This window comes from Phascolarctos cinereus, unplaced genomic scaffold, assembly GCF_003287225.1.
Source record: "Phascolarctos cinereus isolate Bilbo 61053 unplaced genomic scaffold, phaCin_HiC Scaffold_5;HRSCAF=322, whole genome shotgun sequence".
Lineage (NCBI taxonomy): Eukaryota > Metazoa > Chordata > Mammalia > Diprotodontia > Phascolarctidae > Phascolarctos > Phascolarctos cinereus.
In genome coordinates this window covers 266,508,277-266,536,254 of record NW_027555958.1, presented here as the reverse complement: position 1 = coordinate 266,536,254, position 27,978 = coordinate 266,508,277, and the positions used below count along the sequence as shown (strand labels likewise).

Below are 27,978 nucleotides of genomic sequence, written 5' to 3'. Positions count from 1 at the left end.
CTTCACCACAGCAGATACAATGTGAAGGGGCAGGGTACCTTTGTAATATCAAGACAGAGTTTTGTTTCCTTTTCCTCTTGTCCTCCCCTCACCCCCTACCCAACTCCCAAGACAAAATCTCAACCCCCCAAATTTGACATGCAGTGAGTAATGGGGGCCTGGGGCTGGTAGAATGGAGGATGAGGAATTGGGATAGGGCGAGGGATCCTAGACACTAGAATCCACAGAACCAAAAAGAGGAGATGGCAGTGGCTAAGGAAAGGGAATCTCTTGTGGCAGCATGTCTGGGACAGCTCTTCTTTCATTAAATATGGCATTACTTGTTGAGAGGGAGGAAGCCCATGAGGAACAACCCATTGTCACCCTGCTCTACTCTAAAATACAAATCCTCTCTTTCCCCCCTAGAATCAACAAGAAAACTTCATTAGTCTTACTGATACCCTTTCCTGGTTTTTAGCTACCATTACCTCCCTCTTTTCTTTATGACCCCAAATCCCAGTTCATCTATGGAAAGAGTTCAACGCCCTTTCTTCCTCTCAGCTCTCTGCAAAAATTGTAATAACCTAATTTTACAGCCCCCCTTTTTTTTTTGGCTAGGCAGTGGGGTTAAGTGACTTGCCCAGGGTCACACAGCTAATAAGTGTTATGTGTCTGAGGCAGATTTGAACTCAGGTCCTCCTGAATTCAGGGCTGATGCTCTATCCACTGTGCCACCTAGCTGCCCCAATAACCTAATTTTAAACAATGTAGATGGTCATTATAAAGCCCTACAGGGAAATTACCTGGGATGCAGTAACAAGTAACAGAGTAGTTACAGATACATAAATGTTCCAATCAATCCCAGCTTTCTCGGTACATTTTAAGGAAAAGCTCTTTCTTAGTCTCCCTCTTTTCTTCTCTCTTACTGGATTAACCCCTATATCTACTAGCTATCATTTCCAGAATCAAGCCTTTACATGTAAATTCAGTTATTATTTCCAAGCCAAGGAATTTGATCTGGTAGGACTTGCTGTCAGCCATCATGGAAGCCACTATACCCAACCTTTAGCTCTAGGTCCACAGCGCTGACCTTGACTTTCTATATTCTCTAACTTCCCTTCACCCCCATGGCCAAATGAAACTTCTACTTGGTGAGAGTAGCCTGAAGGTAATTCTTTAATAAGAAGAAAACTTCTTTTTCGGTCTACCCTCAGAATTTGGCCCTTTGGGCTTCTGGCAGCTTGTCCATCTAGCTCAATACTTCCTTGAGCTCCTCAGAAATGTAGCATCTGGAATTTTTTCACTTGTCCTGAACCTATTCACATGCTATATAGGCTTTCTTCTGGCTGCTTAGGTGGGTGGTCTCATCCTTGTTTTAAGTTGACTGTCTTGCCATGAAATTAACCCTGAGTTCCCAAAATCAATGCCAGTGAAGTATATGTCCCAGTAGGTCCTACCAAATTGAGAAGGCTTCTGCAGTGTGTCTAGAGATGGACTGTGTTTCTTTAGTCCAATGCCCTGCTCAATTTAGTTCAGAAGTTTATCATCAGAAAGTTGGCCAACAGGTTTTGCTTTGTTTTGTTTTGTTTTTGCTTATGTCAATTCTTGAAGTCGTCTATTAGTGTAAAGAGAGGTTGTGGTCTATGTATAGAGGTGAGCCAATGGCCACACCTATACCACCCACCAATATGCCAGGGGGTGGAGAGGCGCAACCAGGCCCCAAGAGATCCACCAAAGCTGGGTGATCTTTCCACCATTCTCTGAAAGGGATATTAGGCTACGATTATATCTATCAAGTCCCTTCAAACACTGATAACCTAGAGAATGGTAGGTTTAGAACAAAATTTACTTCTCTGAGCTCTATTAAAAGAAAAGGTATCCCTTAGTTTACACTCACCAATTTAGCTTCTTCTCATCAAACACTGATTATGCAAAAGATCATCATAAATAGCTAATATCAAGTAAACTTATTTATCTATTGAAGAAAAACAGCAAGCAGAAATTGAAGAAGTTATACAGATTAGACTGTACCAGAAAATACCCATGAGTAAATGAGATCTTTAGCTGGGAGTGGGGTACTCTCCAAAGGTGCCAGCATTACTAGTTAGGGCTCTAGTTCCTGGTTGGGGTCACCTGAGTTTGGTCTGGCAAAGTATCTTTGTAAATGCTTCCACTTACAAGTTTACTGAATATGCAGAGTAGTAGTGTAGTTGAGGTATGTACTTACGCATTCTAGTCAGTGTGAGATCTGAAATGAGGGAATTGAGGATGTGTTGGGTTTCATTTTATGCATATTTCTAATGAATCTGAAAAGATAATGTCTCTTTTTTCATTTGACTCACTTAACATAAGAATTGCCTTTAATGGACTCCCATTTGCCTTTATCTTTCAAAAAAATTTAAATAACTTTTTTTGGGGATGGCTTTGGTTTTGATATCATTGTCATTTCTGTACAAAGACTCTTTACCCTCCTTCCCCCACCCCAAACTCCCCAGCAACCTGGGTCCTGGAATTGAACAACAATTAAGTGGCCACATCTGACAGTATATGCAACATTCTCCCCCTTCAAACTCCCTCCTCTCTGCTGTAGGCCCAAGGCTGGGTATCACAATTACTCATATTTCAGTTTCATCGTATCACTCTTTTAATTTATAATGTTTCAGTCATTATGTATATTATTTCTCTGGTTCCACTTATCTCATTCTGTGTCAGTTTGTATAATCGTTTGTTCCCCTGAATTCATAATATATTCATAATTTCTGATGGTGCAATGGTATTCCGCTGTATTTATAAGTCATAATTGTTCCACTATTCACCAGCTAATGAGCATCCACTTCGTTTCCAGTTCTTGCCACCATAAAAAGTGCTACCATGCATATTTTAATACTTTTCTACATGTGAATTATTGGCAGCAAATTTTAAATTTGAAATTGGCTTCCTTCTTTGCCATCTGGTACATGGAGATATATCTCCCATAGCCATCAATGGGTACAAGCTTGGGAAAGCAAGTAGAAGTAGAAAAGTTAAACTGTTTTCAAAAAGTCATATAAACACCCCAAAGTCAAGTAAAATGACTTGGAATTATCTATTGGTTGGGATTGTCCATGCCCATGCTTTGTTGCATGGGTGTGGATTATTACTTACAGTTATCTGTGCAAGGATGCTTCTTACCTTTAGTCACTTTCTGGGAGAGGGATCATTCTTTCAGAATGCTTGAGACAAATTTTACCTCCTGCCAAAACTGTGATGGGGTTCGATTGCATGTTAATCACATGTCCATTATCTCTTTCTTCTTAGGTCCTGAAATCCCTCAATAAGACCTATCTAAACATGAAAAGAAAAGCTGTTGCCGTGGATCTTGACCCCAAAGCAGTCACATGTGATGAACTCTTTGGCATCATTAATCCTGCTACAAGAGAGTGGAAAGATGGTAAAAACCGATGAGCCTCCTTCTAGTAGCTGCCATCTGCATGGCTACACTGGCTGTATGTTATACATTGTTGAAGGAAAATACCATGAGTGCATTCAGATGCAGGTCATTCAGGAGAGCTCTGAATGAACTGCCCTCCTCAAAAGCCTTCAATTGCTCCCCATTGCCTACAGAATAAAATCCAGACCTTCAGCCTGGAATTCAAGACCCTCCACGATCTGTTGCCAGGCTACCTTTCTAGGTAGCTAGCCACTGTTTCCACACAGGAGATCCTTTCCATCCTTCAGTCAGTCAACAAGTATTTACTAAGTGCCTACTGCTCTGCAGGCACTGTGCAAAGCATTGAGGATACAAAGAAAGGCAAAAGACAGTCCCTGCTCTTTAGGAGCTCACAGGCTAATGACCTAGAAAAAGACTACAATAACAATTACAGTAACAACAACAACAATAATAGCTAACATTTATATAGTGCTTACTGTGTTCCAGATGCTGTGCTAAGCCCTTTGCAGCTGTTATCTCTTTCGATCCTCATAACAACCCTGTGAGGTACATGTTATTATTACCCCCATTTTATAGGTGAGGAAATGAGGGAGAGTTTAAGTGACTTGCCCAAGGTCATACAGCTAGTAAGTTCTTGAGGCTGGATTTGAACTCAGGTCTTCCTGTCTCTAGGTCTGGCAATCTATCCACTATACCACTTCTATATCCTACTGGAGATTACTACATATAGACAAGTAAACAGAAGATAATTTGAGAAGAGAAAGAAAACTAACAGCTAGGGAAGATCAGGAAAAATTTCCCATGGGAAGGGACACCTTAACTAAGCCTTGAAGGCAGCTCAGGATTTTAAGCAGCAGAGCTGAGTGAGGATGGAATGAATTCTACTGATGAGAGAAAGCCCATACAAAGGCACTGGCTGGAAATGGAATGCTGAGTTCAGTGAACAACAAAAGGGTCCACTGTCTAAAGTCCAGCTCAAATGCCATGTCTACAAAACTGACCTAACCAGTTGGAAGTTTTTTTTTTCTCTCACTCGATCTCATAGTACTTTATACTTGTAAACTTATTACACTGTGATTGGCATGACATTTAGCTAACTTCCCCTTCTGAAACATAAGTTCCTCATGGTCAAGCATCTCATATTATTTATCTTTGTAGCCCATGTTGTTGAATGAGTGACTGTGAAGTTAGGAGGTGGCTGGTCCATCTTACTAAGTCTAGTCTCCAGTGATGTCTCCTCCCCAAGGCCCTCCCCTTTACATGTGTACTTCATCCATCCCCTTCTACCTTCTCTAACAGATTCCCCACCCCCACATAACACTCCACCCTCTAATCTTCAATCCTTCCCTACATACTGACAACTTTCCTGCCACCTATAAACATGTCCAAGTCTCCCCCAAAAAAATCTTCACGGACCCTATCTCAAGCTATCATCTAGAAAAAGTTGTCTACACTTGCTGCCTCCCACTTCCTGTCCTCTCTTTACAAAATTCCTTCTCAAATCTTTACAATATGGCTTCCAACAAGTGTGTGCGTAATACAACAATAAGACTGCGGGATTTGGGTTCAAATCCTGACTTTGTCTCCTACTGTCTGTGTGACCCTGGGCAATTTACTTAAACTCTTTAGGCCTCTGTTTCCTCATTTGTAAAATCAAAGTGCTCAAGTAAGGTTTTCTAGTTCTCAATCTATGATCCCAAGAACCTGATCATTCAACTGAAGCTACTCTCTCCAGAGTTACCAATGGTCTCTTAATGCCAAACCCAATGTTCTTTTCTCAAGGTTCATCCTTATATAATAATAATAATAATAATAATAATAATATAATAATAATAATAAACAGCTAACATTTATATAGGACTTTAAGGTTTGCAAAGTGCTTTACAAATATTAACTCATTTGATCCTCATGACAACCCTGGGAAGTAAGTACTTTTATTATCCCCATTTTACAGATGAGGAAACTGAGTCAGACAGGGGTTAAATTACTTGCCCAAGGTCACACAGCTGGTAAGTGCCTGTGGCTAGCTTTTAAATGCAGGTCTCCCTGACTGACTCCAAGTCAAGCATCTTATGAACTGTACCAGCCACCTAGCTGACCCTAGGCCTTTCTGCAGCTTTTAACATTACTGACCGCAATTTCTTCTCTGAATTTTTGTGGCGCTACTCTCTCTTGATTATCCTCCCGTCTGTCTGACTGCTCTCTCTCAGGCTCCTTTGCTGGATCATCAAATCACACTCCCTAACTGTGGGTGTTCCTCAGGGCTCCAGACTGAGCTCCCTTCTCTTTTCTCTATTCTTTCTTCCTTGGTGACAGCAATGAGTACAGACATCTTTTTCTAGGAGTTTGGCTAATAAAGGGAGAAGAAATATAGGATGGTAGCTTGAGACAGGTGCTAGCGAGGATTTTTTTTAAGGATGGGGAAGACTTGGGCATGTTTGTATAATCTCTATGCATTTCATGCTAGTTTCTCTCTGAGGCTCCAGTGCCTTCATCACCAATTACATGTCAGACATTTCAATCTATATAGCCTATAGGCATCTCAGACTCAACATGGCCAAAACCAGGATTCATTTTCTTTCTTCTGAAAACCGCCATTCTTTCAAACTTCCCTCTTTCTGTGAAGGGCTGTATCTCCGAGTGCCCCAGGTTTGTAGCCTCTGTTTTGTCCTTGATTCTTCACTTCCTCTCACCCCACGTATCCAGTCAGTTCCCAAATCTAATGATTTCTGCCTCTACATATTTTTCATTCATGTTCTTCTCTCCACTTGCACAGCCTCTGCACTACCTGATGAGTTCAGATCCTCGCCACCTCTCACCTAGAGCGTTGCCTGTTAATTTTTCTCCCTGCCTTAAGTCTCACTCTTTTTCAATACATCCTCCACACAGCTGCCAAAACAATTTTCCTTCAGTGCAGGTCTCACCATGTCATTCCCCTACTCAATAAATTTCAGTGGCTCTGGAATAAAAATATAAATTCCACTGTTTTGGCACTTAAAATTCTTCACAACTGGGCCCCAGCCTACTTTTCCTTCCTTTTTATATTCACTCCCCTTCACAAATTCTATTGTTCGATTTGTCCTTCTTACTGTCTTCATCTAGAATATTCATATCTCTGCCTTTGCTCTATCCATCTCCCATGGCTAGAATTCACTCCTTCTCCTGCTGCTCTGTCTCTCCAAATTCCTACTTCCTCGTGCTGCTTTGTCTGTCCAATTCCTACTTCCTTCAAGATTCATTCACGATTCTACATGAAGCCTTTTCTCATCTCCCAAGCTGGTAGTGCCCCTCCCCATGGCCTTGTAGTTGTTTTGTATCTGCCAGTGTTATGTGTGTTGCCTTCCCCAATAGCTAAATGGTGCAGTGGGTAAAGTCCCAGGCCTGGAGTCAGGAAGACCTGACTTCAAATGTAGCCTTAGATACTTACTAGCCGTGTGACCCTGGGCAAGTCACTTTCCTAATCTGTAAAATGAGCTGGAGAAGTAAATAGCAAACAACTCGAGCGTCTCTGCCAAGAAAACTACATTTGGGGTCACAGAGTCAGACACGGCTGAAATGAATGAACAACAACTCTCCCAACAGCAATGCGAACTCCCAGAAGAGAAAGGGTATTTCACTTTGTATTTGTATCCTCAACACCTTGCATAGTTCTTAGCACATGACAGGTGTTCAATAAATACTTATTGATTAACCTTATTGCAATTTCCTCTTCCTGAAGAATGTAATGATGCATATATTGAAAATAAAGCTAACTAAATTCAATTCTGCTACCACACAGGACTTTTTTCCACCATAATGCGGGACCTGGCTAACATCACTCATCAGGGCCCTAAATGGATTGTCCTGGATGGCGATATAGATCCCATGTGGATCGAATCCCTGAACACTGTCATGGATGATAATAAGGTTAGCTGGGGGACTTAATGGATTTTTCCTCTTCCTTATCAGTTGGTGATTTCCTTGTACAGAAACAAGACTTTCTTGAATTTACAGTAAATCCACAGTAATCTTATCCACAGTCATCCAAACTAGCACAAAGTCAAACAGTATATTATGCATTGGAACCTTGTTATTTATTACACAGTGAATTGTGGTAAAAGAAAGATTTGGTTTTTATCCTGTTCAAAGTACTCATTTACTGAATTTCTTTTTTAAAAAAGCAGTCCCATCACATAGACCCCAAGCTATACCGCTTTGGCCTTGCCCTATTCAACATTTTTACCAATGATTTGTGTGGCCAAAGATGGGATATAAATCAGATTAAATAAAGCAAAGAGGCAAATAAGTGATGACAGATTTAAGACTCATAATGACTGTGGTATGTTGGAAAAGTATAGTGAAACTCATAAGATGAAATACAAAGAACATAAAGTCCTGAACTTAGCTTGGGGTGGGGAGATGGTGGGGGTGGAGAACCATCATCTGCACAAGTAGATTAGGAAGATTTGGCATAATGGCAGTCAAATGAAAAAAGACCATGTTGGCTGCAAACTCCAAATAAGCCAACTGTGTGATATAGCTATTTAAGAAGGAAGGAAGGAAGGAAGGAAGGAAGGAAGGAAGGAAGGAAGGAAGGAAGGAAGGAAGGAAGGAAGGAAGGAAGGAAGGAAGGAAGCTTATTTAGTCTTAGGTTGCATTAATAGACATGTCCCAAGCAAGTTTGTTGACAATCCTACTGTAATGGTTAGACCACATTTGGAGCATTCATTTATTGGCACCAGCTTTTAAGTGTTAATTACCAAGTTAGAGTACCCAGAGGAGGGAAGCCAGAATGGTAAAATGTCTGACATCATGTCATATTAGGAAGAGCTAAAGAAATTGGGAGCCTGGGGAGGGAGATCATGAGAGGTCTCCTCAAATATTTTAAGGAATGCCATGTGAAGAGGAGCTGGATTTATTTTGTGCATCTCTGGAGGGCAGGATAAATGTGTGGAATTTCCAGGGAGGTGTATTTGGGCTGAGAACTAGGGAGCACTTCATAGAAATATTAAAAGTGATACTGACTCAGAGTCCCATTGTTCCCAGCCCTGTTTGTCAGTGTTGGAGGAGGCTCTGTTGGGGAAGGTATCACCCACTCTGCAGCTTTTGTATTACCTGCTATTCAGCAAGTCACTCCCTACCTATTTATACCTGTTAAACATAACATACGAGCAATTAGGGAGGAAATGAGACGCAATGACCCGTCCGCTTTTGCTGACATAAATCTATCTGAATTGTCTTTATCTCATTATGAAAGTTATCAATAAAAACTGGCCTCATCTTGAAACCTTTGCTGATCTCCAGTGATCAGCCTGTCAGTGTGTTCCTACCTTTATATATTTTAATAAACTCCCTTTAATTCTCTTTTTCCTGTAAATCTGGGCAAGAGCCTGAACAAAAGAATTTTCCTTTTAACAGAAGCTAGAACTGTCCCAAAACAAAAATAACAAGTTTCCCATCATGAATCATTCCCATCATGACTGCAAGTAGAAGCTAGATAATGGCTTATTAGGAATGCTATAGAAGGGGTTCATGCATTGATCACTAGGTTGGATTAGTCAACCTTTTAGGTTTATTACAGTTATTAGATCCATAAAGTCAAGATTTCAGGTATGGAAAGTGCTCACATAGCATGGTAATGAGCATTTCTGTATATCCAGTGACGAAAGATGAGGAAATTGGGCAAAATAGAAGCATCATGAGCGATTTAGGTTAGATATTGGGATTAATACATCCGTATAGTGAGAGTGGTTTGACATTGAGATAAGTTGCAGAGGGAAGTAGTAGAGAAAAAAAAAACTTCTTGTGGGGGTCCTTAAAAAGAGGGCTTGAATTTGTACTAGATGCTTTTTGTGACAACTTGCTTGAAGGCAAGTACCTTTGTGACTTTGCAAACTTGCCTCTGGTCCTCCAATTATACAAATCTATTGAAATATTGGGTATTCTGAGGCATGAATGTCATTTTCTCTTGGAAATAAACCTGGGTTTTTTTCCTCTCATCCTAGGTTCTGACCTTAGCCAGTAATGAGCGAATCCCCTTAAATCGAACCATGAGACTAGTGTTTGAGATTAGTCACCTAAGGACAGCCACCCCAGCCACAGTTTCCAGAGCAGGAATACTTTACATCAACCCTGCTGATCTAGGATGGAATCCGTAAGTTCTGATTTCATCTTTACCTTTATTATCTATGCTATCAAAGTAGGGAAGTGAGGAAGACTGAAGGCCTGTAGCCAGGCACAGGAAAAACCCTAGCTAATGTGCAAAAGGGATAGAATTCTTGGTGGTCAGTGCTTCTGTTCAATCTTCTGTCCCAAGGGCAAACTAATTTATTTAAATGAGGATTTACTGCCTTGACTATCTAGGGGCACAAGTGCTTGAAGATATAGTTGCGTTTTACAAGTTTCATGTAAAGACAGTTATCAAATTAGTGGATAGAGTACTGGGCTTGGAGTCAGAAAAACCTGGGTTCAAATCTCCCCTTTAACAAGTTGTGTGAATTGGTCAAGTCATTTAATGACTCTGGTGCCCAGTTAGCTCTCTAAGGCTTATCTTCTAAATCATAGCCTCATTATAATTTACCTAGTGGCAGTTCCATGGCGCAGTAAATAGAGCACTGGTCTTGGAAGAGTCATTTTAAGTGAGTTCAAATCCAGCTTCAGACACTTAACTAGCCGTTGCTTAACCCTGTTTGCCTCAGTTCTTCATCTGTAAAATGAGCTAGAGAAGGAAATGACAAACCACTCCAGTATTTTTGCCAAGAAAACTCCAAATGGGGTCACGAAGAGTTGAAACAACTCAATAACAACAAAATGTATACATCCTTCACCTTTATAGTTCATAAAACTTAAATTTCATGCTAGATTCAGATTCAGCAGCATGTTTGCGTACACTAATGATCCTAAGCAAGACATAGTCATTAATAGAAGACTAAACATAAGTATAATACATGGATGTATGAATTGCTCTCCCTTCACAGTTAGCTGAAATTCTATAAGGAGATAAATATTTTACAGATGATCATAACAATGTGCATGGTGAGCATCGGGCAATAACACAACAATAGTACCTATTGACGCTCCCACAGGTAGCTAGAGGCACAGTGGGTAGAATGCTAGGATTGGGATCAGGAGTCGAATGTGGCACCAGACACTTTTTTGGCTCTGTGACCCTCGGCAAGACGTTTAACCTCTGTCTGTCTGCTTCAGTTTTTCATCCGTAAACAATGATAATAACCTACTTTGCAGGGGCTTTTTTGAGAATCAAATGAGAAATTAGGCATTGTACAAATGCTTATTCCTTTTCCACTTTAAGGTTTATGAAACTCTTTCTTTGATACAACTCTGTAAATATTATTATCCTTTTATGTGCAGAGAAGTGTTCATGTTCAGACACCTCTTAGTTACCACAGAACACTGTAGCTTAAATAACCAAAAGCAGGGGGTAACCTAAAACTATTTTAAATTTAAATTACACTATTGAGTAATTCTCTTGTAAATTTGGCTTCCTAATTACACGTAGGCTAATATGAGGGTAAATTTATATTCTTTGAACACCTGGAACTGTGTAGGCAGTAAAATGTAAGCTCCTTAAGGGAAGGGATTATTTAGTCTGTGTATCTCTGGTCTAAGCATAGACCCTTTTAGGTTGTTATCGTTCAGTTGTGTGTCCAACTCTTTGTGACCCTGTTTGGGGTTTTCTTGGTAAAGACACTAGAGTGGTTTGCCATTTCCTTCTCCAGTTCATTTTTACAGATGAGGAACTGAGGCAAACAGGGGTAGGTGACTTGCCCAGGATCACACGGCTAATAAATCTCTGAGGACTATCTTTGAATTCAGGAAGATGAGTCTGTCTGGCTTCAGGCAGGCTCTCTATCCACTGAGACTCCTAGCTTCCCCTTGGTCCTAACATAGCACCTTTCAGGTAGTAGGCACTTTAATGGACATTTGTTGACTTGAATTGAATTGGGCAGCTAGCTTTAAGCTATACTAGAAGGACTGAAGCCAACTTGGGATAGAGATAACTTACTTGTGGATATTCATTTCATCAATGTTTTCCAACTTCTCTTTTTTTCTAGTGTGGTAAATAGCTGGATTGAAAAACGCAAGGTGCAGTCTGAGAAAGCTAATTTGATGATCCTGTTTGATAAATATCTCCCCACATGCCTGGATAAGCTGAGGTTTGGATTTAAGAAGATCACTCCAGTTCCAGAAATCACAGTGATCCAGACTATACTCTACCTATTAGAATGTCTTTTGACCCCAAAGAATACCCCTCCAGATTCCTCCAAGGAGCTCTATGAACTCTATTTTGTGTTTGCATGTTTCTGGGCTTTTGGAGGAGCCATGTTCCAGGACCAGGTAAAGTCCTTTCAAGAAATTATGATTTTATTACCTTTGTTTACAGTACAATTAGCAGCATAATTAAAAGGTCACAGGATCATTGAATTAGAATTGGAAACAACCTTAGAGGCCATGTAATCCACATTCAGGAAATTAATTAAATGTTTAACAACCACCTCTCCAAAAAAAATTACAATTTTTTATGCTTAATCTGTATTATTAATTTTTTCCGTCACTTTCTTAAGTCTTGACAATTAACAAAACAAGAATCAAGCCCTGATTTGTAGGTGTGCCCATTTAACTATCTTCTCTTTAGAACCGACTTCAGCACACCCATGAGACCACATCTCTCATTTCACAAATGAGGAAACTGAGACCCAGAGGTATTTAGGTCATCTAGTTACAGGGTCAGGTCTTCTAACTCCAAATACAGTGCTCTTTCCACTGTACCATACTGTGTTTGTGGGAAACCAACATGAATATGAGTGATCCTAATTTGGTCAGTTATTAGTAATGAGGCCATGGACAAATCTCTTCAGTTCTTGGGCCTCAGTTTCTTCATCTGTAAAAATGAGATTGGTCTAAATGACCTCTTAGTGACTTCCCTTCCAGCTCTGAAGTCTATAATTCAAATAGGATTTGCTAGTAATTTCTGTTTTGTTTTTTTTCCCCTAGCTTGTGGACTATCGTGTTGAGTTCAGCAGGTGGTGGTTGAATGAATTTAAGACCATCAAATTTCCTTCTCAAGGAACCATTTTTGACTATTACATAGACCCAGAGAGTAAAAAATTCATGCCATGGACAGATAAAGTATCTCCATTCGAATTGGATCCTGACATCCCATTGCAGGTATCACCCCTCAAACTCTGAACCCTGGAATCAGGCACAAAATTTGTTTTTTTCCCTACTTCTAAGAAGAGTTCTGTTGTACACAGTTATTTTAGCAATAGTACCTTTCCATCAAAGCCTGGGATTTTATTTTATTTTTTCATTTGGCTCTGCACCTTAATTTGCAAGTGGAAGTTTAGTCATCAGATTGCCTATAGGATAAGGATTTCATATTGCTTTTGTTTCCATGGATTCTTTCCCTACCCCTAGGCTTCCTTGGTCCACACAACAGAAACCATCCGGATTCGGTATTTTATGGATTTACTAATGGACAAAAAGTGGCCAGTGATGTTGGTGGGCAATGCAGGTACTGGCAAGTCAGTGTTGATGGGTGACAAGCTTGGCAGCCTGAGCACCGATGAGTACGTGGTACAGTCCGTTCCCTTCAACTTCTATACCACTTCTGCCATGTTACAAGGTAAAAAAACAACAACAACCCAAAAAACCCACATCTTTTTTTGGCGTTGATAAGAAAATGATGTAAAAAAAAATTTAAAAAAAAAAAGAAAAGAAAATGATGCCCAGAAAGCTACTGAATGATAGCTAACGCGCTTCAAATTTGGCAGGTGTTCTTGAGAAGCCACTGGAGAAGAAATCAGGGCGAAACTATGGACCCCCAGGCACCAAAAAGCTTATTTACTTCATTGATGATATGAACATGCCAGAGGTGGACAAGTATGGAACGGTGGCACCTCACACTTTGATCAGGCAGCACATGGATCATGGGCACTGGTAAATATAGGACCTTTGATAATTGTGAGACTCGAGGATATTATCAAATAGAGTGATCTTTCAACATAAATGTAGTTAGTCCTGGCAAGAGACTTTGAAACTGAAAAGACTCACGAGTCACTCACTATAGGAAACTTTTGTGACTAACTCCCTACCTGGTAAGGTTTTGTTAATAATTTAATCACTTGCATTTCCATAGTGCTTTAAAGTTAAAAAAATATTCTCACTTCTCTAAGTAAGGGAGGTAGCAACAAAGATTATTTTACCCCCATTTTACAGATGAGGAAACTAGCTCATAGAGGCTAAATCACTTCTGCAAGGTCACACACACACACACACACACACACACACACACACACACACACTACATCTTAATGATAGAACTGGGCCTAGAACCCAGAGCTTAAGTCTCCTAACACAGGCTCTTTCCACTCTGCTATTTGGCCTCTTGAGTTGCTTTTCTTTTGTAAGGAAAGTGGAGGTGTTGGGGGGGTGGGGGTGGATGGCAGGCTGTTGGGAAAGAGAAAGAAATGGAGAGATGGTGAAGATATAGTGTTTCAATAGCTAATAATTCTTCAGTATGTTGTATAATTAGAGTCTATGAGTAGGCTTCAACATGTTATAAATAAGGACTTATGCAGGAGATACATTGAGAAGGCTATCATCAGAGAAATTATGGCAGGAAAATAAAAAAGTCTCATAAGCTAGTGAGAACAGAGGATGATCAAATGCTCCATTGGTCTTCATTCAATATAAAGAAAATGAAAAGGAAGGCTGCAAGCTTTGGTGAATTTATGGGAGCCAAGAATCTCAGATGATTGGCAGGCATAGTTGGGTTGCAATCTTTGTTTTTGGAGGGGGAGCCCATATCAAGGAAATCACAGATCTATTTGGGTACTAGATAATTGGAAAGTGAAATTATTACCAAGCTGAGCCAAGCATATGTGACTGAATCATAATATTGAACTTCATACATTGAACTTCAAAGTGTATGTCTGCCCAAGAATTGTGAGCATTCTGCTAGTGTTATAAAAATAAGATCCTTTAACTTTTTCAGCAAGGAGTATGTAATACTAGCTTTTGTTTATAAAGTATTGTATAATGATCCTCTACCAAATCCTACTCTGTTATCTCATCACAGCCCAAAATACCCTCTCTATGCCGGTAGAATAAAAGCTTTAGGTATCGTCCTAACAGGCTAAATCTGTTTTCCAAGGACTTGCCTGGCCAAATATAAAACTCATCACCAGCAGGCTGGTCTTTTGGCGATAGATTCTCTTTTCAAGGCAGCCCATGAAGCCAAGAAAAGTACAAAATGTCTCTCAGTTTGCGTGACTTGCTCCTGCTTCTACAGTAATGATTGGTAGAGAATGCTAAGGATCAGGCTGTTTTAGACTTCTTTTAAAAATAAACTTTTAACTTAGCTGCCAATATTCTAGTTGATCCAGTGATCGAGGCAAACAGGATTGAGTGACTTGTCCAGGGTTACACAGCTAGTAAGTGTCTGAGGCTGGATTTGAACTCAGGTTTTCCTAACACCAGGCTTGGCTCTATCCACTACACCACCTAGCTGTGTCAACAGCACCTATTTCTACAGTACAGATGGCAGAGAATGCTAAAAGTCAGGCTGTTTTAGACTTCTTTTAAAAAAAAACAACTTTAACTTAGCTGCTGATATTCTAAAGGAAATCCATGACCCATAACCAACTAGCAAATGTATTGTAGGAATTACAGCATCTCAATTTGTCAGTTGTTGCTATAAATGAAACCAGAAGAAAGGAGGAAGTTGCTGCTAAATCAAAAGATGGCTTTAAGATTCTCCTTAGAGAAGCAACTAAAGGAGTCAGCAGAATTGGCTTTTATCATGTTGCCAATGGCAGTGAGGAATGTCATTTCATGGGATATTTGTTCATTTTATGTGTCAATGTTCACTGTAAGTATTTGCCAAAAGATCATCCACAAAATAATTGCAGATTATGCACCAACCTCCAATGCAGAAGTTGAAGAGACTGAGATTGGAAGACCTCAATAAGATTCTCCAAATTAAATCAACATCTACTTTGATACTTGTTAACTCCATTGCCAAGGTAGTGATATGTAAAGATGGTAAAAAAAAAAGTGTTAGAAAATGTAGACCAGGAATAAGGAATGACAGGGTCCAGAAGCTTGTATGATATGCAGAATCTACATGCATACATGCACTCAATACCTTCTGCAAGAACAGAATTAGAAAGACTTTCTCACGGCAAACAACAAATACTGTAACAAAAAATGAGATTAATTTTATTTTAATAAAAATAAAATAGCTCATAAGGGCAGCTAAATGGTGCAGTGGATAGAATACCAGGCCAGGAGTCAGGAACTCATCTTCCTGAATTTGGTCCAAGTCTGGCCTTCGTAGCTCTGTGACCCTGGACAAGTCATTTAACCTTGTTTTCCTCAGTTCTTCATCTGTAAAAGGAGCTGAAGAAGGAAATGACAAACCACTTCAGTATCTTTGCCAATAGAACCTCAAATGGGGTCACAAAGAGTCAGCTTTCACTGAAAAACAACTATGTGGAGCCAAGATGGAGAAGTAAAAGCTGTGACTTGCTTGAGCTGTCCCCCTAACCCCTCCAAATGCCTGTGAAATATGGCTCTAAACAAATTCTAGAGTGGCAGAACCCACAAAAAGACAGAGTGAAACTAATTTTCAGTCCAAGACAGCCTGGATGGTTGGTTGGAAAGGTCTGTTATGCCAGACTGGGAGAGGAGAGCAGTTCAGCGTGGGCACAGAGCAAAGACCAGGCCTCAGTGAACCTGGAGCAGGCCTCAGGGGACTGAATCCCAGGCAGCTGTGGCAGTTTCCAGACTTCTCAACCCACAAATGCCAAAGACAACTTAGCAAGTCAGTAGGAAAGATCTGTGACTAGTGAGAGAGGAGCTCGGTCCCAGTCCCAGTTCCAGCACAGCCCTAGGGTGGCAGCTGCCTCTGGAGCTCTTGGCCCACAGACTACCCTACAGAGGGAGAGTCGAGTGACTGATGAGAGGAAGATTGCAGGGAACTCTGCTAGTGCTGAGGCAGGAATTTCTTGCTTTGCCAATGCTTGGATCTGGGTCACAGTTCTGGGTGCTGATCCTGGAGCGAGGAGGACCACCGGCGTGGTGGAGCTTGTAGTCGCGTTGAAGAAGGAATCCTCCTCACAGTTCCAAGGCAGCGCTTGTGGTCACTCATAGACCAGAGCCTAGACCAGGAAAGGAATAAACACCTTGCCCTTGATTGTACCACCTTGGAAGAACTGAAAATTTATAGGTCCCTAGAAGTATCTCTGAGAACAACTGCACAAAGCGCCTGAAGCTTGGGATAGTACCTTCTCCACCCTGGAAGCAGACTCCTACCTTAACAAAGAGTTTAAAACTCAAGTAATTGGCTGGGAACATGAGCAAATTGTGCAAAAAAAAAAGTCAGACCATTGAAAAACAACTAAACAATAACTCACTTACTAATTTGAGAGTCCCACAAAAGAAGCATTCACTTGTAGACAGGGTGTTGCCAGGTGGTGTCCATAATGGCTCCTGTCTGCCTCTTCACTGTTACTTCTATCAGATTTCTGCCTTCATCCCATCTCCTTGTGTATATTTAGAAAGAAGTCTCTGTTATCTGGGGTGTTTGAGAACCCGATAGTCTTTTCGGTTCTGGTTTTCTTTCTAAAAATATTTCAAACTATTATTGAATGTCCATTTTTTGTGCTGTATGATGAAGCTCAGATTTGCAGGATAGGTCACTCTGGGTCACGTCCTGAACTCCATTGCTCTTTGGAACACATCGTTCTCCTTTTTCTAGTGGGTGCAGAAGAGTCTTGTGTAATTCAAATGTTCTTTTCTTTGTGTTTGAAGATCTTTCTCCTAATGGCCTGTAGAACTTGTTAATTCAGAATTGAATTGTTAAATTTAACCACTAGAGTTTTCAGCCTTGGGTCTTTTCTGGAGTAAATCTGTGAATTCTTTCATTCGGAATTTCATTTTCTATGTCCAGAAGTTCTGGGCAGTTTTCTTCTCTTATTTCCCTTATTATGGTGTTAAGGTTTTTGTTTTGTTTTGTTTGTTTTGGTTTTTGGCCTGTTGTATTCTTCTGGGAAATCTATGATTCTTAGCTCGTCTCTGTTCATCTTGTCTTGTTGAGTATGTTTTGCTTGCATCGAGAGCATGTATTCTTTTAATGTTCTTATTTGTTGCTTCTTTTCTAGGCTGTTGTTTACTTCTGTGTATTCGCATTCTCTGTTTATCGTTCTATCTTTTGGTGAAGCTTACTATCGAAGGTTCAAGTTTTTCTATTCTGTTCATTTTTTCCCAACGTTATTCATTGTGCAAGACATAAATTCTGTGCTCAAAACTCTCCTTCCTCTTTTAAACCACTCAGAAAACAGCATGTTGTTGTGCCATGTTCTCTTAAAATTCCAGAGTCTTCTGTCTCAAGTGCTGGATCATTTTCCTTTATTTTGCAGCTTTTATTCATAGATGCTTTAACTCATTTACAGGATATGGAGGCCATATTTCCTTCTGTTATTACTACTTTTCCTGTTGATTTATCTGTTCAAGCTCTTTCCTTCCCAAAATCTTGGGTACTTTCAGTGTTTCTCCTCCTTATTTTCCTTATCACTGGCTTCCTGCCTACCTCTCCTCTGATTGTGGTTTCCTCAGAGGCTGGATCTCAAAGCATCTGAGGCTCTTCCCACACTGGGCAATTCACAGTTCACCAGTCTAAGTCTCTGCCCTAGCTGACTTTTCAGTGCTCAGAACTCGCCCTAAATGGATGCTGTGCTCTTTCAGGTTTGGTGGCTGACTTTTCAGTGCTCAGAACTCGCCCTAAATGGATGCTGTGCTCTTTCAGGTTTGGTGGCACAGCCCTCCCATGCATGGTATCCTATCCTGGTAATCTGGGCCACTCCCTCAGGTCTTCAGTACTCTGTCCAAGCAACAGAATTCAGAGTTTTGCACGAATGCTTCTGGGTTGTAGTCTGCAGCAAGTATTTGCTTTTGAAGAGTCATGGCCCCGCTAGCTGTTGAGCTCTGAGTGAATTTCTGCAGTTTAGATCCCCAGGCACAGCACTGGAAAGAGAGAGGGAAGACAGGGTGTAGGGGTGGGTTTTGATGTAAGCCAATGTCATTTCCTTGGGTTTGCTAGTGTAGCCTTGCTACTGGTAGTATGGGAGGTGGGGGAAGGGTGCCAAGTGAACTCAAGGTCAGTGAGCATCAATCTTGAGAAAGCTAAAAAAAAAAAGCAAGAAATGTTTTTAAAAGATTAACTGATGAAAATGAGTTGTTGTAAGAATCTAAAAGCCTCACTAGTGAGTGAAGCAGAGATATATGGCAATAATAGTTTGTAATATAAACTCTTTTGCAAAATATTATGGAAGGTGGTGATGATGATGAAAGATTTTGAACAATGTCAATTTATAGAAGCAGTGAAAAGTAAAACTAATTTAAAGAAATCTTTGGAAAAAATATAACTGATCAAAGTGATCACAAAATCATTTAGGGATGAAAATGAATAGAAGAATTGAATGAAAAATAATGGAAATAGCCACCCCACTTGGATTCTAACATCATAGTCCCAAGTGTGCTTATCAAATAGAATGACCCTAAAGAAAACTAAAATGCAAATAGCAATTGGATGAAAAGTAGACTCAAGATTTTTTTTTTAATCTTCTTTGGGATTCTGAGTGGCCTAGACTTTGGAGATGTTGCTTTATCTTTGGCACATAATTTCTGTTTTAGAGAGGTTCGAGAGGTCATGGGGTTGAGAAAAAATGTCTAGTCTGCCATCTTGTTGCTCATGGGAACCAGAAGTACTAATTTAAAAATAATTACTGAATCAGCTGCCTGGGTATAGTCAGATGCCTGCCTTATTAGATCAAAGATAATGTTAGTACAAAGCTTAAAGACAGTAGAACAAGAGAAAAATAAATGGAACACAATTAAAATAATTCCATCTTAATCTAATTAAATGAATTATTGATTATGAAAATGAGCTATGAGTGAAAGAAGGTACATATTCACAGACTAAAATAATTTTATGCAGATTTTTAATCGATGATGATTTTGTTAAAATGGTTCCTTGCCCCCCTCTTCTTTTTTTTTAAATTCCTTTTTATGAGGGATGACTTACTGGTATTGAGAGGGAGGGCAGGAAATCTACTCTTGCATTTTAGCCAGCTTTATCAGAAACACTTTTATCAATGTACAAACCTCGGAGAGAGTTTCTGCCTCATAGGATTTCTTCTGCTACCTAATCAAGAGAAGTGTATCTCTTTTGAGGGGTATTTCTCCCTTTTGTTTATCATTGACTTGTCACCTCCCCCAAGTTAGGAAAATTCCCAATATTTAGGTAGAGGTGTGATTTTCTACCCTAATTTGCATTTGTATATTTCTAGTTAACTTCTGGCTTCTTTGGTGTTGAGTAAAATTCAGATTACTTTTAAAAGTTTAGGAAACACAGCAGCAGATTATCTTACAAGGTCTTTGAATAGACAGGAAATGGGAGGGGAAAATGGAAAAAGAACAGACCTTTTCCAAGAATTTTCCTCAGTCCTTGGATAAGCGGCTACAACTGATGGCCATCACCCTGAGTCTTCTGTTCCAAAATGTCAATAAGGCCAATGACCTGCCTTGATAATCTCCCTTCTCTGCCGCAGTTCAGTTTTACTTTTGCTTTCTACTTTTACTGATTACCTCTAGGTTTGGGGTTCTTTCTGGCCCAGCTCAAAATGACCCCATTCTTTTCTCTCCATTTCTAGACTTTCAGAATCTCTTCCTAGTTCTGAGATAAGTCCTCCATTTTATGTAAGTTCTTTGAGTATGAACAGGTCTCTCACACAATGGTTCTCATTCATTCAAGATGTCCATGCCCTATTCATACACATTTCTGATTAATTCAATCAAGAAATGTTCTTTACCTAACAAAGGTAATTATTTTTAAGTGGGGTGGAATAATCAATGGAGCTCTGCCCTTATATTAGAAAGCTAAAAAATAAAAAAGCAAGAAATGTTTTTAAAAGATTAACTGATGGGCGCAGTGGATAGAGCACTGGCCCTGAAGTCAGGAGGACCTGAGTTCAAATCCAGCCTCAGATTGACACTTGACACTTACTAGCTGTGTGACCCTGGGCAAGTCACTTAACCCCAATTGCCTAAAGAAAAAAAAAAGATTAAATGATGAAAATGAATTGTCGTAAGAATCTAAAAGCCTCACTAGTCAGTGAAGCAGAGAGATATGGCAACAATGGTTTGTAATATAAACTCTTTTGCAAAATCTTATGGAAGGTGGTGATGATGATGAAATATTTTGAACAATGTCAATTTATAGAAGCAGTGATAAGTAAAACTAATTTAAAGAAGTCTTTGGAAAAAATCCAACTAATCAAAGTGACTGCAAAATCATTTAGGGATGAAAATAAATAGAAGAATTAAGCAGAAGAAAAATGGAAATGACCACCCCACTTGGATTCTAATATCATAGTCCCAAGTGTGCTTATCAGATAGATAGAATGACCCTAAAGAAAACTAAAATTCAAATAGCAATTGGATGAAAAGTGGGCATAGAGCATATCTGTGTTGGAGGTGACATAATTGTGAAATCTTTGAGAGATTCTCAAGGTGACTGAAAGAGAGAAAGATACAGAAGGCATTAAACGAACAACCAAACAAACCTTACTGACACCAAAAAAAAAAAGTACAACCAAGAGAAATAAAAAACTGAACCTATATTCCTGTTTTCTTTCTTTCTGTCTAATTAAAATTTTTATGAGACTAATTCACATGCTATATTAAGGGCATCCTTGATAAGAGTATTAGAAGGGAACAAAGTAGGCTCTACCCAACAGCACTCCAAGTAGACCACATCTTTAGTTTCACATTGAAATATGGAAACAATACAAGATCTCACCCTGGTTATTGTTTATTATTATTTAAAAAACACACAGACATTTGATTTCTTAGAGCAAAATACCGGTTTGAAGGCTCTATTCCAACTAAGTATCTCCAATCCATACATCAATATTATTTAAAATTCACTGAAAAATTTAACAACAGAGATGACTTTGTTCAACAATCTCTGATTAACATTATCAGGCCAAGCATAAAACAAGGAGATACATTTGCCAAACATATTCGCTGTTGTCATGGAGGAGATTAAGTGCAGAGTCTGTAGCTGAAGAATTTTCAGTGATTGGGAAAGCGCCCCATATTCTCTTGTTTGAAGATTACATAATGCCGGTTAAACCAAGATTGAGAACATCACAGAATCTCTTAAAGTAATCTGTAACCACTCCAAAGAGCTCTATCTAATCATCCAGTCAGGGAAATCAAGTGGAGAAAGAATGCCCTTTATCCAAATTATGACATAAAATTAGATGAACAGCCTATGGAACTTGTCCACAGTATACATATGTTGGCAGACAGTGCAAACAAATAACAAATTTGGCCCAAAATTAAAGTGGAGGAGAATAAGCTGGATTGCCTTTGGGAAACTGTGAATATCTAAGACACAAAAGAGAAGGGAAAGGAAGGAAACAGAATTAATAAGACCTACTGTGTGCCAAGCAGTGTGCTAGGTGCTTTACAAATATTACCTTATTTGATCCTCACAAGAACCCTGTGAGGGAGATCCTATTATTATCCCCATTTTACCATCAAGGAAACTGAGGCCAGCAGACAGTAAGTGACTTGTCTAGGGTCACACAGCTAATAAGTGTCTGGGGCCAAATTTGAACTCAGGTCTTCCTGACTTTAGACCCAGGTTTCCATCCACTGCTTCAGTTGATTACACTATATATAAATGATTAAATGAGTCCAAATTTCTTCCAGAAATGGAAGTTAGTCTTTTAAACATTAGTATTCTACCTAAGTTGTTAAATGGCTGCACACTATAGAATGTGATAGTTTCTGAAGAATTAGAAATTGATGCCACTTAGACAGCAATGGTAGGTGAGAGCAAACTGCAGCACACAGCAAACACAGAACTATGAAGAAGAACTAAAGTAAAGATTTTCATCAAAGTAATAAATAATTGAAAGAGAAGATGGACTGTTTATGTGGTGAAAGTGAGGGGTAACCAATGGTCAGCTTGTGTTATCCATTAGTATCCTTGCAAAATGTCAAGAAAAAGTGAGAAAGGAGCATTAAGTGGACCCTGTAGCAGACAGGGAATTCATAGAAGAGTTCATTTATGTAAAGAAAGGTAGAATGAAAGGTTTTGCTCAGTTTCAGACATGTACAGACTTCTGCCTAAGCCCAGCAACTGTCTTAAGCAACAGCCAAGCAATAAACCATTGTTTGAGGTCGGTTGCGCAAGATCTGAATTTGTTCCCAGAAAAAGAACTCAATTTCACGTAAAAAGTATTGCTATGGCCCCAATCAGTAAACTTCTACCCAGATCAAACTCACAATGAGGGGACCTCCCCATGCAGCTGTCTGCTTCACAGTGATGTTATCAAGGCCTCCGCCTTGTGTTAGAAAAGAGGCAAGAATTTTCAGGGTCCTTGCTAGCCATTGCATGAATAAGCCAGCACAGGTTACAGAGAGATAGGTACACTGTAGCTTATTCACTCAAGAGTATGACACTCCCCTTCAGTAGATGATGGTTATGTGTCTCACAATTCCACAGACAGACTGATTGACAGACAGACAGACAGTCAGATACACTGATAGATACATAGACAGTTTCTCCTCTTCACCTACATGGCCCAGAGAGTTTGGGTAAGATCAGATAGGTCAGATCACATAGATAGCCTTATGAAACAGTTTTGGGTAAAATCAGGTAGAAAAGGCACATTTTTAGCAAAAGAAAAAAGATGGTTAAACTGTTACAGCTGTTTACACCAGACCAAAACCATCAGTTAATGTGCATTTGTTAAGCTCCTCCTACTAGGTGCCCTATTAAACAGAATAAAGAGCAGTGGATAAGAAGTTCCTAGAACCATTCAAAGACCTGTAGGCTTTCTTGTATAACCATAAAGTGATGGGGGAAAGAGGGAGGTACTAAAGGAGACATTTAGTATATTTATATAATAATATTTATATAATATGGCACAAAATGGATTCAGTAATGTCCTCCCCCAAAACCATTTTTGACAGAAGCATAAGGTTTCCTTCACTTATCTTTAATGACTTTTTTTTCTTTCTTGGGGAAGCTGAATTTATTTTACCACAAATGTTTTGTTCACATTTTACAGATGTTTCCTAATCTGTTTCATTTGGAAATAGGGATATTTTGTTATTGTTGTTGTTGTTCAGTCATGTCTGACTCTTTGTGACCTCATTTGGAGTTTTTCTGACCAAGCTATTGGAATGGTTTGCCCTTTCCTTCTCCAGCTCATTTTACAGGTGAGGAAACTGAGGCAAACAGGGTTAAATGACTTGCCCAGGGTCATGCAGCTAGTAAGTTTCTGAGGCTGGATTTGAACTCAGGTCTTCCTGACTCCAGGTCCAGCACTCTATCCACCGTGCCACCTAGAGCCTAGCAAATATTTTCCCCAAACATTTCTTTTTTAAATGTTATTTAGTATTATATTTTTTCCAGTTAAACGCACAAACAATTTTTAACGTTCATTTTTAAAACTTGGAGTTCCAAATTCTCTCCTTTACTTTCTCCCCATCCCCCTGCATTGAGAAAGCAAGCAGTTTGATATAGGTTGTACATGTGTCATCATGCAAAACATTTCCATATTAATCATGTTGTGAAAGAAAACATAGACCAAAAAAAAAAACCCACAAGAAAAATGAAATTTAAAAAAGTATGTTTCAATTTGTATTTAGACACCATCGGTTCTTTCTCTGGGAATCGATAGCATTTTTCATCATGAGTGCTTCAGAGTTGTCTTGGATGATTGTATTGCTTAGAACAGCTAAATAATTCATAGCTCCTCGTTGTCATTACTTTGTACCTGGTACATTTCACTTTGCATCAGCTTATGTAAGCCTTTCCAGGTTTTTCTGAGAGCATCTTCTACTCATCATTTTGTGTAACACAATAGTATTCCATGCTAGTCACATACCATAATTTGTTCAGCTATTCCCCAATTTGATGGGCATCCCTTCAATTTCCAGTTCTTTGTCCCCAGTAAATAGCAGCTATAAATATTTTTGTACATATAGATCCTTTTACTTTTTGGTTTTTATCTCTTTTGGGATACAGACTTAGTGGTGGTATTGCTAGGTCAAAGGTTGTGCATGGTTTTATAGCCCTTTGGGCATAGTTCCAAATTGCTCTATAAAATGATTGAATCAGTTCACAACTCCACTGACAATGCATTAATGTCTCATTTTCCTCACAATCCCTCCAACATTTGTCATTTTCCTTTTCTGTCCTATTAGCCAATCTAGTAAGTATGAGGTGGTACCTTAGAATTGTTTTAATTTGCATTTCTCCAATCAATAGTGAGTTAGAGCATTTTTTCATATGGGCTATAGATAGCTTTGATTATTGCATCTGAAAACTTCATATCTTTTTTTAATTGGAGAATGGCTCTTATTTTTATAAATTTGACTTGGTTTTCTGTATGTTTGAGAAATGAGGCCTTTATTAGAGAAACTTGCTTCAAATTTTTTGTCACAGTTACTGTTGCTAACTGTATTTCTCTCTATCCTATTCCCCTTTTCCCCCTTTATTCTGTTCTCTCTCTTTTTTTACCCTGTCACTCCTCAAAAGTGTTTTACTTCTGACTACCCTCTCCCCTAAACTGCCTCCCTTCTATCACCAGCCCTTTCTTTTGTCCCCTTCCCCTCCTACTTTCCTGTAGGGTAAGATAGATTTCTGTATCCAATTGAGTGTGTATGTTATTCTGTCTTTGAGCCAATCTGATGAGAGTAAGGTTCACTCACTCCCCTCACCTCCCCCTTCTTTCCCTCCACTTAAAAGCTTTTTCTTGCCTCTTTTATGTGAGATAATTTACCCTGTTCTGTCTCTCTCTTTCTCTTTCTCCCACACAGTACATTCCTCTCTCACACCTTAATTTTATTTTCTTTGATAACCCTTCACATTCAACTCACACCTATATATACTCCTTCTAACTGCCCTAATAATGACAAAGTTCTTATGAGTTACAAATATCATCTTTCCATGTGGGAATGTAAACAGTTTAACCTTATTAAGTCCCTTATGATTTCCCTTTCCTGTTTGCCTTTTTATGCTTCTCTTGAGTCTTATATTTGAAAGTCAAATTTTCTATTCAGCTCTGGTCTTTTCATCAAGAATGCTTGAAAGTCCTCTATTTCATTGAATGTCTGTTTTTCCCCCTGAAGGATTTATACTCAGTTTTTCTGGGTAGATGATTCTTGATTGTAATCCTAGCTCCTTTGCCCTCCAAAATATCATATTCCAAGCCCTCTGACCATTTACTGTAAAAGCTGCTAAATCTTGTGTTGTCCTAACTGTGGCTCCATGATACTTGAACTGTTTCTTTCTGGCTGCTTGCAATATTTTCTCCTTGACCTAGGAGCTCTGAAATTTGGCTATAATATTCCTGGGACTTTTCATTTTGGGCTCTCTTTTAGGAAGCAATCAGTGGATTCTTTTTTACCCTCTGATTCGAGAATACCAGGGCAGTTTTCCTTGATAATTTCTTGAAAGATAATGTCTAAGAAAAGGAAAATGACAAATATTGGACAATATGTGGGAAAATTGGAACACTAATGCACTGTTGGTGGAATTGTGAACTGATCCAACCATTCTGGAGAGCAATTTGGAATTATGCCCAAAGGGCTATAAAACTGTACATAATATCCTTTGATCCAGCAATACCACTACTAGGTCTATATCCCAAAGAGATCATAAAAAAGGGAATAGGACCCACATGTACAAAAATATTTGTAGCAGCCCTTTTTTGTGGTGGCAAATAATTGGAAATTGAGGGGATTGCCCATCAATTGGGGAGTGGCTGAAGAAGCTATGGTGTATGACTATAATAGAATACTATTGTGCTATAAGAAACGATGAGCAGACTGATTTCAGAAAATCCTGGAAAGACTTACATGTACTGATGCTGAGTGAAATCAGCAAGACCGGGAGAACATTGTACACAGCAACAGCAACATTGTACAATGACTAACTATGATAGACTTAGCTCTTCTCAACAATACAACAATAGAAAGATCCAAGACAAGTTCAAAAGACTCATGATAGAAAATGTTAACACATGCAGAGAAAGAACTATAGAGTCTGAATGTAGATCAAAGTATACTATTTTCACTTTTTTGTTTTTTGCTTTTCTCATGATTTTTCCCTTTCGCTCTGATTCTTCTTTCACAACATGAATAATGTGGAAATATGTTTAACATGATTGTACATGTATAACCTATATGACATTGCCTGCTGTCTTGGAGAGGGGGAAGGAAAGGAAGGGAGAAAAACTTGGAACTCAAAATTTTACCAAAATGAATGTTAAAAACTATCTTTGTATGTAATTGAAAAAATACTATTAAGGAAAAAAAAAGAAAGATGATGTCTAGGCTTTTTTTTTTTTGATCATGGCTTTTAAGTAGTCAAATAATTTTAAAATTATCTCTCCTGGATCTGTTTTCCAGGTCAGTTGTTTTTCCTATGATATTTCACATTGTCTTCTATTTTTACATTCTTTTGGTTTTGTTTTGTTTATTGATTTCTTATAAAGTCATTAGCTTCCATTTCCTCAATTCTGATTTTTAAGGAATTATTTTCTTCAATGAGCTTTTGTACCTCCTTTTCCATTTGGCCAATTCTCCTTTTAAGGAGTTTTTTCTTCAGTGAATTTTTGTGCCTCTTTTTCCATTTAGCCAATTCTGCTTTTTAAGGCATTCTTCTCTTTATTGGCTTTTTTACCTCTTTTACCATTTGGTTTAGTCTCCTGTAATCTCCTTTTGACCAGTTATTCAACTTCCTACTGTCCGTGGGCTGAGAGCTCCGGAAGCAGCTACTGCCATTGCAGATTCAGTGGGGCCTGGTCTATGCTGGTGGGATATGTACTGGACTGTGCTCCACTTTTCCCCAGATACAATAGATCTTTCCAGCTGACCTTCCTGGCTGGAAAATAATTTCACCTCATCCTTTTGTGGGTTCTGCTGTCCCAGAAATTGTTTTATGGAATTATTTAAAGGTGTTTGGAGGAGTTTGGGGGAGAGCTCAAGCAAATCACTGCTTTTTCTCAACCATCTTGGCTCTGCCCTCTATCTTTAATGACTTTAACAAAATTATTTTTGCTACTATGCTGTGGCTTATGTTCCCATGATCCCTGAAATTAGAATCTCCATGGTCAACACTTGGCCTCATGAACAGGATCAAGGGTACCCTCATGCTATTAGTCAGAACAAAAACAGGGGAGAATGGTAGAAGACTCTACATCCTCAGGTGCCTGGAAATATTATGTTTACCCTCACTGAGAAAGCATTGAGGTTAACTGGGCCTCCTGTCTGGCCCTAGTTGTCTTTCCCCAAAGAAAAAAATCCCCCTACAGATAGCTAGGGTAGAGTAGGTGATAGGTCTGAAACACAGAGCTACTGAAGAGCAGAAGGAAGTTGGGAGTTGGGATGGAATGCTACCTAATTGAGACTCTGCTAAAAGCCAGTAGCTAAAAAGAAGGGGTTGAGACTGTGAGAGATTCATAATTAATTCATAGAGA

General features: G+C 39.2%; 1 protein-coding gene across 2 annotated transcripts in view; it reads left to right on the top strand.

Moving 5' to 3' along the window:
- DNAH17 (dynein axonemal heavy chain 17) overlaps positions 1 to 27,978 on the top strand; it is a 224,254-nt gene that overhangs the window by 117,304 nt on the left and 78,972 nt on the right. For both annotated transcript variants that reach the window (XM_020966020.2, XM_078155824.1), the window contains 7 exons: positions 3,277 to 3,409; positions 7,188 to 7,315; positions 9,394 to 9,542; positions 11,464 to 11,746; positions 12,404 to 12,577; positions 12,827 to 13,034; positions 13,183 to 13,348. In XM_020966020.2, coding sequence (XP_020821679.1) covers positions 3,277 to 3,409; positions 7,188 to 7,315; positions 9,394 to 9,542; positions 11,464 to 11,746; positions 12,404 to 12,577; positions 12,827 to 13,034; positions 13,183 to 13,348 — 1,241 coding nt within the window. The remainder of the gene's footprint in view (positions 1 to 3,276; positions 3,410 to 7,187; positions 7,316 to 9,393; positions 9,543 to 11,463; positions 11,747 to 12,403; positions 12,578 to 12,826; positions 13,035 to 13,182; positions 13,349 to 27,978) is intronic.